This window comes from Talpa europaea (assembly GCF_964194135.1).
Source record: "Talpa europaea genome assembly, chromosome: 6".
NCBI lineage: Eukaryota > Metazoa > Chordata > Mammalia > Eulipotyphla > Talpidae > Talpa > Talpa europaea.
Genome location: NC_140072.1, coordinates 13,585,746 through 13,596,826, shown reverse-complemented (window position 1 = coordinate 13,596,826; position 11,081 = coordinate 13,585,746). Strand labels below are relative to the sequence as shown.

The 11,081-nt window shown below is 45.7% G+C and overlaps 1 protein-coding gene across 2 annotated transcripts in view; it reads left to right on the top strand.

Moving 5' to 3' along the window:
* Positions 1 to 836: 836 nt before the first annotated feature.
* The window catches only part of ASXL2 (ASXL transcriptional regulator 2), a gene marked incomplete at both ends in the record, with an annotated part of 82,503 nt that continues 72,258 nt past the window's right edge, over positions 837 to 11,081 (top strand). Inside the window, one exon of one of the 2 annotated variants that reach the window (XM_084236047.1) lies at positions 837 to 908. In XM_084236047.1, coding sequence (XP_084092173.1) covers positions 852 to 908 — 57 coding nt within the window. The remainder of the gene's footprint in view (positions 909 to 11,081) is intronic. The other variant, XM_084236048.1, reaches the window with a different exon arrangement.

Below are 11,081 nucleotides of genomic sequence, written 5' to 3'. Positions count from 1 at the left end.
TTGAGAGGTATTTCGGGGACATGAAAAGGGATCTTGGTTGGCCATTTGATTTTGGGGCTCATCGCATTCTAGATGGGTGAGTTTGTAAATGGTTCTCAAATTGTTTCATCTATAGAATGGGGTCAACAAGTAGACGAGAGAATTGTTGTAAAACTTCCCAAAACATAACCATTGTAGAAAAATAACATGGACGAATGAAAAAAACACAAGCACGAGGCTCGCTGAGCGCGACAGCTGGGCCGGTGACCCCTTGACGGAGAAGCCTGGCTCCCCCAAGCCTCCACAGTCACCCCGGCGCCTCTCCGCGGCCAGAAGCCGCCCAACGCGCCTTCCGGGACGGATCAAGTTCCGCTTCCGCAGGCAGAGCCTCCCCGGCCGGCGTGAGCGCGGCGCCCGTCGCCGCCGAGCGTCGGCCGCCCCCACGCGCATGCTCCGGAGGCGAGGCGGGGAGCGGAAGGGCGGGGGCGTGGCGAGGCGCCGCCGAACCGCCGACTCGCTCTCCCCGCAGCCCTGCGCGGGAGGCGGGGGCGCGCGCGCTCGTTCGTGCGCCGGCTGCGTACAGTAGTGACGGCCGCGCGGGAGCGGTCACATGACCGCCGCGGCTGCCTGTACAGTAAGAACCCAATATGGCAGCGGCGGTAGCAGTGGCAACGGCAGCAGGAGGACCGGCCGCCCCATAGACCCCCCCGCGCACCCCGCCCGCCGCTTCCTCTGCTTGGGTGCTCCTCGGCCCGACTTCCCCTTCCTCCCACCTTTCCCGGCACCGCGGGAAAAGCAGCGCAGGGCAGAGCAGGCAGGGAGGGCGGCCGGAGCCCGGACACGGGAGCCTCCCAGTCAGTTCAAGACCCGACATGAGGGAAAAGGGCCGTAGGAAGAAGGGCAGGACCTGGGCGGAGGCCGCCAAGACGGTAAGGCGGAGGGAGCGGCAGGGGGGCCGGGGGGATTTCCTTCTCTGGCCTCCCGCCGGCCGCCGGGGCGGGGAGGTCACTGGCCGGCGACCCGGCTGAGGGGCGCACAAAACCGCGCGGAGCGGGCGGCGGTTGGGGTCGGGGCTGTGATCCCTGCGGGAATGGAGGCGCCGGCGGAAGAGGGGCGCCGCGGGGCCGGCTTCTCCCCGCGCCTGCGACTAGTCCTCTTGGCGGCTGGAGCTGCCGCTCCGGGTCGGTTTCCTCTCGCCCCCAACTCTGGGGCAGCGCGCGCCCTGCCCGGGGAAGTCTGTTGTGCTTCCCCAGTAAACCGGTTCTTGTCCCTGGCGGCTCGAGAGCCCCCATTGGATGCAGACGTGCGTGCACCAGCCCCGGAAAGAAGCGGGGAGCGCTGGCGCCGGGGAGCCTTCACCCCGCTGTCCAGACACGCCGCCGGCCCCCGGGCCCCTGCTCTTCGGGGCGCTCGGCTCCGACTGCAGGTCACGAGGCGCTTGTTTTTGTTTGCCGTTGGAGCCGAAAGTGCAGGAGGTGTTTAGAAACGAAGTAACAGGTGGGACTTGCAGAATTTTTTTTTCTGTTTCCGTAGAGACCTGCTCTGAACTAGGCAGCAGTGCATGGTGGGACGTGTAGTTCACCCGGCCTTCTCCTGCCCGTGGTTGCAGGATGATGGCCTCGCCAAGTTGGAGTTAGTGTGCAAAACCATTTTTTCTTCTCCCTCCACCCACTTCCCGGTCTGATTTCTTTTGCGAAGTTTAGAGATGGTTTTTAAGGACTATATAGAGTTTGGGAGACCTCTGTGTTTCATGAAAAAAGTTAAAAAGCGTGATGTAAGTAGGAAGGAAACGTTAGGAGAGAGAGTGAAGTTGCTCCCCTCGTTGAGGGTGCAGCAGAAAACTAATGAGATTAAACATCAGTATTTCCATGTGGGGAGGTGAGGCGGGGTGGAGGCATTATCTTTAATGGTGGATCATGTTAGTAACGCTGGCACAGCACGCAGAGCCCTTCCAAGTGAACTTTTATTATGTGTTGCATGGCTTATTTTGAATTGAGATTTTTCACAGTATAAAAGTAATGGATGTTCATGCGGGAAAAACTTGGAAAGGTAGGGAAACACAAAGTAGAAAATCAAACCGCGTTTCCATCCTCAGACCTATGTATCTGTTAACATTTTGCTAGATTACCGTCTAATCTTTATTTTCCTAAGCCTGGGTCCTGCTGTTGATGCAATCGCGTGCGTTTGTTTTGTAAACCTTGTGCTTTATTTTGTAAACTTTATGCCGGTAGGGGGTTGATGAGGCTTTAACTTGTATTTCTGTTTTAGTTGGAAATGTGAAAAAGTTGGTGAATAAATAAAAGCACATTTTATTTGAGTTTCACCTACAAATGCATCAGCACCTGCTAGTCGTTTCCCTCCAAAAGATAAAAGGTTGGAAATAGTTATTTTGGTGGTGATTATTTTAGACTATTTTACTTTCTTGTGCTTGATGAGTGTCTCTTCCTTTCATTAAAAGACGCTTGGTAAATTTTAATTATAGGCAAGCAGACCCTAGCCCTAATTATGTTAATTAATTTTAAGTCTCTAGAGCCTTAGAGTACTTTTGTAATTATCTCTTTGGATAAAATGGTCTGTTCATTAGGAGACAGTGACAAAGGGGGAATATTTGTTTGCAAGTACTATCATAAATTAGTGTGTTTGCTCATTTGAAATTGACATTTCATGCCCTATGTGAAAAATAGTATTTAAAAGCTGGGAAGACTAGTTTGATTTAAGAGAGTTTTGAGTGAGTTCCTGAAGAGAGGAGTATATTGGGGACTTAAAAAAAACCTTGATTTTTTTATGTCAGACTTCTTTAGTAAAGTGATTTTTAGAGAGTGGTAATGCTAAACTTTTTTCTTTTTCTAGTAGCTGACATCTAGAAAATAACCTACTTTTTGGGTTTGTTTTATCATTTTTAAAAAAGAATTATTTATTTATTTATGCATTTAAGAACTGGGGTACAGGCCAGAGGTGTGGGGATTCACCAGAGACAGAGTAGGGAACAGAACAGGCAGACTGACCGAAGTACACTGCTGAGGGGAGCAGCGGGTGAGTCAGGAGAGGTCTGCTGCACCATGTGGGTTGCTCCCTGCCAGGCCAGGAATCGAACTCGGGCTGCAGCGGCTGCGGATAGCTTCATAGGCTGAGTCTCAACCCCTTGCGCCACCAGGGAGGCCCTGTTTCATCATTTATAAAGTGAGGAATTAAACTAAATTTAAATGTTGAAAAGAATTCTGTTTGTAGGAACATAATGGAAGTAAACGGAGGAGGAACAGACGAAAGTAATCTTTAATATTTCACACTGCAGAATAGGGTAAGAAAATTAGTGATATAGCAAATGGAAATAACTAATCTAATTAAGAAATGTATTTAGAAGATCAAGAGGACTAGGAAAAGAGGCTGTAAGACTTAAATTTATTTCCTAGACCTTAAGGTCAGATGTCTAGGAATGGGATTTCAGCAAGGAAATAAAAGTATTTATTTTAAAACTTACAGTTAAAATCTACTTATTTTATTGTGTTCTTTTTTTTTTTTTGCCTTTTAAAATATTTTTTACATCATTGTTCCTTTCTTTTTTTTTTTAAGATTTATTTATTTATTTATACAAGCACTGGGTACAGTCAGAAGCACGGGAGGGTGAGAGAATTCACCAGAGCCAGAGCGGAGAGCAGAGCAGGCAGAAGGACCGAAGTACACTGCTGAGGGGAGCAGCGGGCGGCAGGAGAGGTCTGCGCGCCATGTGGAACCCTCCTCCAGTGGCTGGGGAGCAGCCCGGGATCGAACCGGCACTGCAGAAGCTGCTGGCAGCTTCGCAACCCAGCTGCTCAACCGCTGTGCCACCGGGGAGGCCCCCATCATTGTTCCTTTTTAAACAACATTTGCTCCCCCCCTTTATTGTGTTGTTGATACTTGTAGCACTGTCCTGTTTTAGAGAGCACTGTTAAAATGAAGTGTTCATTCCTGACCAATAATATAGCAAAAAATAAGTAACACTATATATATGGAGTGTGTGTGGGTGTCTCAGAGCTACACAGATCAAAGTAAGGTTGGTATGGACAATGTGAAAAAGTAAAATAAGATTTGTAATTATTATATGATAGTGAAATTAGGCCAAGGGGTTGGTTGATTGTAGAGTACAGACTGGTGTAATAACTGAGGACACCAGACAGAGGGAAAATGGAGTTGAGATTTACCTGAACTACAGTGGACTGTGTCTCTACTGATCTTATATTAGATCTATGTAAATACACTAGTTATAAAAAGCATTATTCAAGTATTTAGTAAACAATCTCAAATGTTTTAAAATTTAAGACTGCAGTGATGGTGGAGATGAAATGATTTGGATATCTGTGGTATAGTTTAGTGCAATTTAAATTTATTTTTATTTCATTTTTTTTAAAGATTTATTTATTTATACATACAAGAGCTGGGGTATAGGCCAGAGGTGTGTGGGGGTGAGAAGATTCACCAGAGACAGAGTAGGGAACAGAACAGGCAGATTGACTGAAGTACACTGCTGAGGGGAGCAGCAGGTGAGTCAGGAGAGGTCTGCCTCGCCATGTGGGTTGCTCCCTGGCTGGCCAGGGGATCTAATGCGTGCTGTAGCGGACAGCTTCACAGGTTGTGTCTTAACCCCTGTGCCACCGGGGAGGCCCTAGTGCAATTTAAATTTAAGAAGTTGTAAGGTAGAGATAATAATTACTTTTTTGATAATGAGAACTATTAAATTGACTGTAAGTACTAATGTTCAAAGTTAGATCCATTCTTTAAAAAAGGGAAAAAAGAAGACATTGTATAATCTAAATATTTGATGACATCCCTGAGGAATTTAGGTTTTTTTTGGTAGGAGAACTTTTGAAATAGTATAATCTTGTTGATCCTATTTTCTTTTTTTCTTTTCTTTTTTTTCCTTTTTTAAAAAAAGATTCATTTATTTATTTATACAAGATTGGGGTACAGACCAGATTCGGGGAGGGTGAGAGGATTCACCAAGAGACAGAGTGGGCAACAGAACAGGCAGAATGACGAAATACACTACTGAGGGGAGCAGTGGGTGCGACAGGAGAGGTCTGCCACACCATGTGGGATCCTCGCTGGCCACACGGGATCGAACCGATGCTGCAGAGGCTGGGACAGCTTCACAGCTGTCAACCGCCTGCGCCACCAGGGGAGTCCCTCTTTTCTTTTTATTTTAAGATTGATTTATTTATTTATACCAGCGCTGGGTACAATCAGAAGCGCGGGAGGGCGAGAGAATTCACCAGAGCCAGAGCGGGAAGCAGAACAGGCAGAGTGACAAAGTACACTGCTGAGGGGAGCAGCGGGCAGCAGAAGTCTGCGTGCCATGTGGGACCCTCGCTGGGGGCCAGGGATCGAACCGGCACTGCAGAGGCTGCGGGCAGCTTCTCAGCCCAGCGCTCAACTGCTGCACCACCGGGGAGGTCCGAGTCCCTCTTTTTTTTTAAAAGATTTATTTTTATTTATACAAGACATGGGGTACAGGTCAGCGTTGAGGGAGGGTGAGAGGATTCACCAGAGACAGAGTGGGGAGCAGAACAGGAAGACAGACCGAAAGCACTCCTGAGGGGAGCAGCAGGTGAGACAGGAGAGGTCTGCCTTGCCATGTGGGATTCTCCCTGGCCGGCCGGGAATCGAACCGGTGCACGGAGGCTGCGGACAGCTTCACAGCTCTGTGCCCAACCCGCTGTGCCACCCAGGAGACCCAGGGTCTTGTTTTCTTTGCCACTTTTCTCTCACCTAGGGACAAGAAAGGGAAAAATTGTCCCCAAAGTACAAGTTTGTATGTTACTTAACTTTAGGGAATAAGATCGAAGATAGAGAGAAAATTTCCATTACAGGAGTAAACTCATGGGCTGATTATTTTTATGTAGGAAGTGTAGAAAATGTAAAGTAATTACTTAGAAATATAATTATAAAAATGCATGATTAGAAAAATGTTTAGAAAGAGCATTTAAAAATACACATGCGCCTCCCTAGTGGGATAGGGGTTAAGTCTCAGCACTATCACCCCAAATGCCTGAGTTAGCACCCTGACCAGGGAGCTAAGCCACGTGGCTCAGCAGACCTCGCCTGTCATGCCCGCAGCTCCCCTTAGCAGTGTATTTCGTAGACTGCCTATTCTGCTCCTCACTCTGTCTTTGGTGAATCCTCTCACCCCCTGCATCTCTGACCTGTACCCCAGTTCTTCTATGCATAAATAAATAAACCTTAAAAAAAATACAAGTTAGAAAATAGTGGTAATAATACAGAAGTTTTCAGTACCTCTCAGTCTTGACCATCAGTAGGTTGTTTTTTTACTTAAAAAATAAGGTTAAGAGTATGATGAGGGGTCTCCCCAGTGGTGCAGTGGTTGAGTGCTGGGTTGGGAAGCTGCCCACAGCCTCTGCAGCGCCAGTTCGATCCCCGGCTGCTCCCCGGCCACCAGAGGAGGGTCCCACATGCCGCCACCGGAGGAGGGTCCCACATGGCGCGCAGACCTCTCCTGCCGCCCGCTGCTCCCCTCAGCAGTGTACATCGGTCCTTATGCCTGTTCTCCCTGCTCTGGCTCTGGTGAATTCTCTCACCCTCCTGCACTTCTGACTGTACCCAGTGCTTGTATAAATAAATAAAAATAAATCTTTTAAAAAAAAAAAGAGTATGATGAGGCCTGGTTATGTCCCCTTCGATTATGTTGAGCAGGCCACAGTCCTTCTAAATCTGTATTTGTATTGTATTTGTCACTTATTAGATTGTCTAGGAGAGAGTGTGCATCTTGGAAAAACATTCAACAAATACATTGCTTTTGTAATATGGACTATAGAAAATAAAACTGGCCAAAATCTTCTTGGTTCGTGGGATACAGAAAAGTGAGAAAACACTGTAAGAGGCCTAGGTTAAAAAGTGAGAAACTGCTCTGATACATATTTTCAGATAAAACACGTTATTTTCTATTTCAGTGTTTTGAAATATAACTGACATAAAACTAATATATTTGACACATTTATGAAATTTCTATGCCTGTGTTAAGGGATTTGATGTAATGGTTCATGCTGGGGTGATCTTCTTTCTTCCCATAATATTGAATAAGTTTCCCATATTTTGCTTCTTGAATTTTGCTTTATTTTTAATTCATTTTTTCTTTTTTGTTGATGTTCTTTTCTTGGAAGTTCACAAGCTGGGGCCTCCCTGGTGGCGCAAGGGGTTAAGTCTCAGCACTATGAAGCTATCAGCAGCCACCACCAGCCAGGGAACTGACCCACATGGCGCAGCAGACCTCTCCTGTCTCATCTGCTGCTCCCCTCAGCAGTGTATTTCAGTAGATCTGCCTGTTCTGCTCCTGACTCTGTCTTTGGTGAAACTTCCCCCCGCCGCCCCTCAATGGCCTACACCCCAGTTCTTGTATGCATAGATAAATAAATCTTAAAAAAAGAAAAAGTTCACAACCCCCTAACTTGTTGAAGAAAAAAATCTTTTTTTTTTTTTAAACACATAAATTAGAAATTTCTAATGAGAGGTGCTGCTGCTCTTGCAGCTCCTAGAATTTCACGCAGGATGAGAACATAACTTCAGATTTGTAAAAGTTCTTGATGTTTCCTTATCCACAAAATTAGTCAGTCTACCCTTAGACTGTAATTTTACTGTTGGTGAAAGGTCATTATGTTTTTTTTTTTTTTTTAAATTTATTTATTTATTTATTTATTTATACACGCACTGGGTACAGTCAGAAGGGTGGAGGGTGAGAGAATTCACCAGAGCCAGAGCAGGGAGCAGAGCAGGCAGAAGGACTGAAGTTCACTGCTGAGGGGAGCAGCGGGCGGCAGGAGAAGTCTGCGCGCCATGTGGGACCCTCCTCCGGTGGCCGGGGAGCAGCCGGGGATCGAACCGGCGCTTCAGAGGCTGCGGGCAGGTTCGCAACCCAGCGCTCAACCGCTGCGCCACCGGGGAGGCCCAAGGTCATTATGTTTTCACTGCAAAAGTTGCTGGAAAGATGCCAGCTTGGGGAAGATGTAACTATAGGGACCTGATCTGTAAAGTTTGTTAAAACCTACTATCTTTGTCCTTTTTATAGAAGACTCTTGAATGTCCCTCTAGTTCTGTCTTTTTTCTTTCCATATGTCATAGAAGAGCCTTCTAGTATAGTATTGTGTAACTTCGTATTTTTAGTAGTTTGATTTAGTATGTTTTTAGCGCTCCATTTATTTATTTATTTAAGATTTATTTACGCATAGAAGAGCTGGGGTGCAGGCCAGAGATGCGGGTGTGTGTGTGTGTGTGTGTGTGTTCACCAGAGACAGAGTGGGAACAGAACAGGCAGAGTGACTAAAATACAGTGCTAAGGGGAACAGCGGTCGAGACAGGAGAGGTCTGCTGTGCCATGTGGGTCACCTCCCTGGCCCGGTATCAAACCGTGCAGCAGCTGTGGAAAGCTTCATAGTGCTGAGACTTAATCCCTTGGGCCCCCAGGGAGGCCCCTAGTGCTGTTTTAAAAGATTATTGACTGTACTAAATTTTAGAACTCTGTGAATATGACTTAGAAACAATTGTATTTGCTTTAAATTGAGTTTCTATTAAAATTATATCAGCTCATTAATAAAATCAAATAGATGGAAGAGTTCATCTTGGATGAGTCAGTTTACGAAAGCAGGGATTAAATGAAAGTTTACATACTGAAATATTGAAAATATTGTGTTACACTGAAATTAGCTGTAATTCAGCAACAGTTGGTAGTCTGCATATAGCTTTCTGGGCTTTTATTCTTGTATATGGAAATATGCATACGCATGTATACATCTATTTTACATACAGTTCTGCAACTTGCTTTCTTTATGAATGTCTTGGATGCTTTCTAATGTTATTACTTACATAGCTTCCTCATTCTTTTTAATGGTGTTTCTTTGTTTTCATTTATGTATTTATTTGTGGGTTTTTTTTTGTGTGTGTGTGTTTTGTTTTGTTTTGTTTTGTTTTGTTTATACATGCACTGGGTACAGTCAGAAGCACGGGAGGGTGAGAGAATTCACCAGAGCCAGAGCCGGGAGCAGAGCAGGCAGAAGGACCGAAGTACACTGCTGAGGGGAGCAGCGGGCGGCAGGAGAGGTCTGCGCGCCATGTGGGACCCTCCTCTGGTGGCCAGGGAGCAGCCGGGGATCGAACCGGCGCCGCAGAGGCCGCGGGCAGCTTCGCAACCCAGCGCTCAACCGCTGCACCACCGGGGAGGCCCTGTTTCTTTGTTTTTAGATAAAAAAATCAGTCCTTGATTATTTGACATATAGATCATTTGTAGTTTTTTCCTTTCATTGCAGATACTTCAATATATACATCTGGGCACATGTATTTGTATGCATGTACATTATATGTACATTTGTGTGAATGGAATACTTAAAGAGTTTATAAACTTCTGTTTGTGTCAATTTGTATTCCCCACCAAAAATTTAAAAGATTCCTGTTTTCCCCATATTTTCCTTTAATGCATTTGTATATTAACATGGGGTTTCTTTTGTTCAGTAGAACATGATGGAAATGTTCTATATCTGTGCTGCTGGTAATACATTTGGTCATTGAGCACTTGAAATGTGGCTGGTGTGACTACGAAATTGAATTTTGAACTTTAGCCATATTTGTTTAGTGGTTACTATAATTGGATAGTACAAGGTGTAAAGTAACTTCCTATGCTTTTTGATTTTTTTATTTCATACTATACTAGTCTGTTCAGGTCTCCCTCCACACTTTTTTGGTTCCTGGTCATTTTACACTAATTTCTAAGAGTGCTTTATCTATTATGGCAAACTAGTCTGTTGGCTTATGTGTTGCAGGTCTATTTCCCAGTTTTTTTTTTTTTAAAGATTTATTTTTATTTATTTATACAATCACTGGGTATAGTCAGAAGTGCGGGAGGGTGAGAGAATTCACCAGAGCCAGTGTGGGGAACAGAGCAGGTAGACCAATGAAATACACTGCTGAGGGGAGCAGCGGGCATGGCAGGAGAGGTCTGTACACCATGTGGGACCCTTGCCGGCAGCCAGGGATTGAACCGGCACTGCAGATACTGCGGGCAGCTTCGTAGCCCAACGCTCAATTGCTGTGCCACCAGGGGAGGCCCCCCCTTTTTTTTTTTTTTTAAAGATTTATACATTCAAGAACTGGGGTGCAGGCCAGAGATGTGGGGGGTGAGAGGATTCACCAGAGACAGAGTGGGGAGCACAACAGGCAGACTGACACTGCTGAGGGGAGCAGTGGGCGAGACAGGAGAGGTCTCCTGCGCCATGTGGGTCACCTCCCTGGCTGGGGATTGAACTTGTGCTTCAGTGGCTGCGGACAGCTTCATATTTGCGTCTTAACCCCTTGCGCCACCAGGGAGACCCTGCCCTGGTATTTTTAAGGTTTATATAGAGAAATTTATCCATCTCTTTATGCTTTTGTAGGTTTTGAGTCCTATTAAAGAAGGTTTTTTTTTACTCAAAGATATAAAGTGTTTTAAATAATGTTTAACTCTGAAGGCTTATCTTTTTTTTTTTAAAGATTTATTTTTTATTTATTTATACAAGCACTGGGTACAGTCAGAAGTGTGGAGGGTGAGAGAACTCACCAGAGCCAGAGCGGGGAGCAGAGCAGGCAGAAGGACCGAAGTACACTGCTGAGGGGAGCAGCGGGCGGCAGGAGGGGTCTGCTCGCCATGTGGGACCCTCCTCCGGTGGCCGGGGAGCAGCCGGGGATCGAACCGATGCCACAGGGGCTGAGGGCAGCTTCGCAACCCAGTGCTCAACTGCTGCGCCACCAGGGAGGCCCTCTGAAGGCTTATCTTCCCTAAATAAAATACACATTATATTGTGGACAAATAAGACCTAATTCACTTTATTACTAAGACTGCTTGTTGGAGGCGGAGACTTTTCTTTTGAATGTTTCTACTCTGAAGAATTTAACTTATTCTTTCTCTCATGAATACTATATCCCCCCCTTTTTTTAAAAAAAAAAACAACACCTTTTAGCTGGAGATAAAAGGGAAGACTGAGTTCTTATTTTCAAGAAAGCACAGTGTGAATAAAGTTAGTCAACTTATTAAGTATTGTTTGCCAGGAAAAGTGATTGAGTATCTCAGCTTTATGAAGGGAAATTTTCCA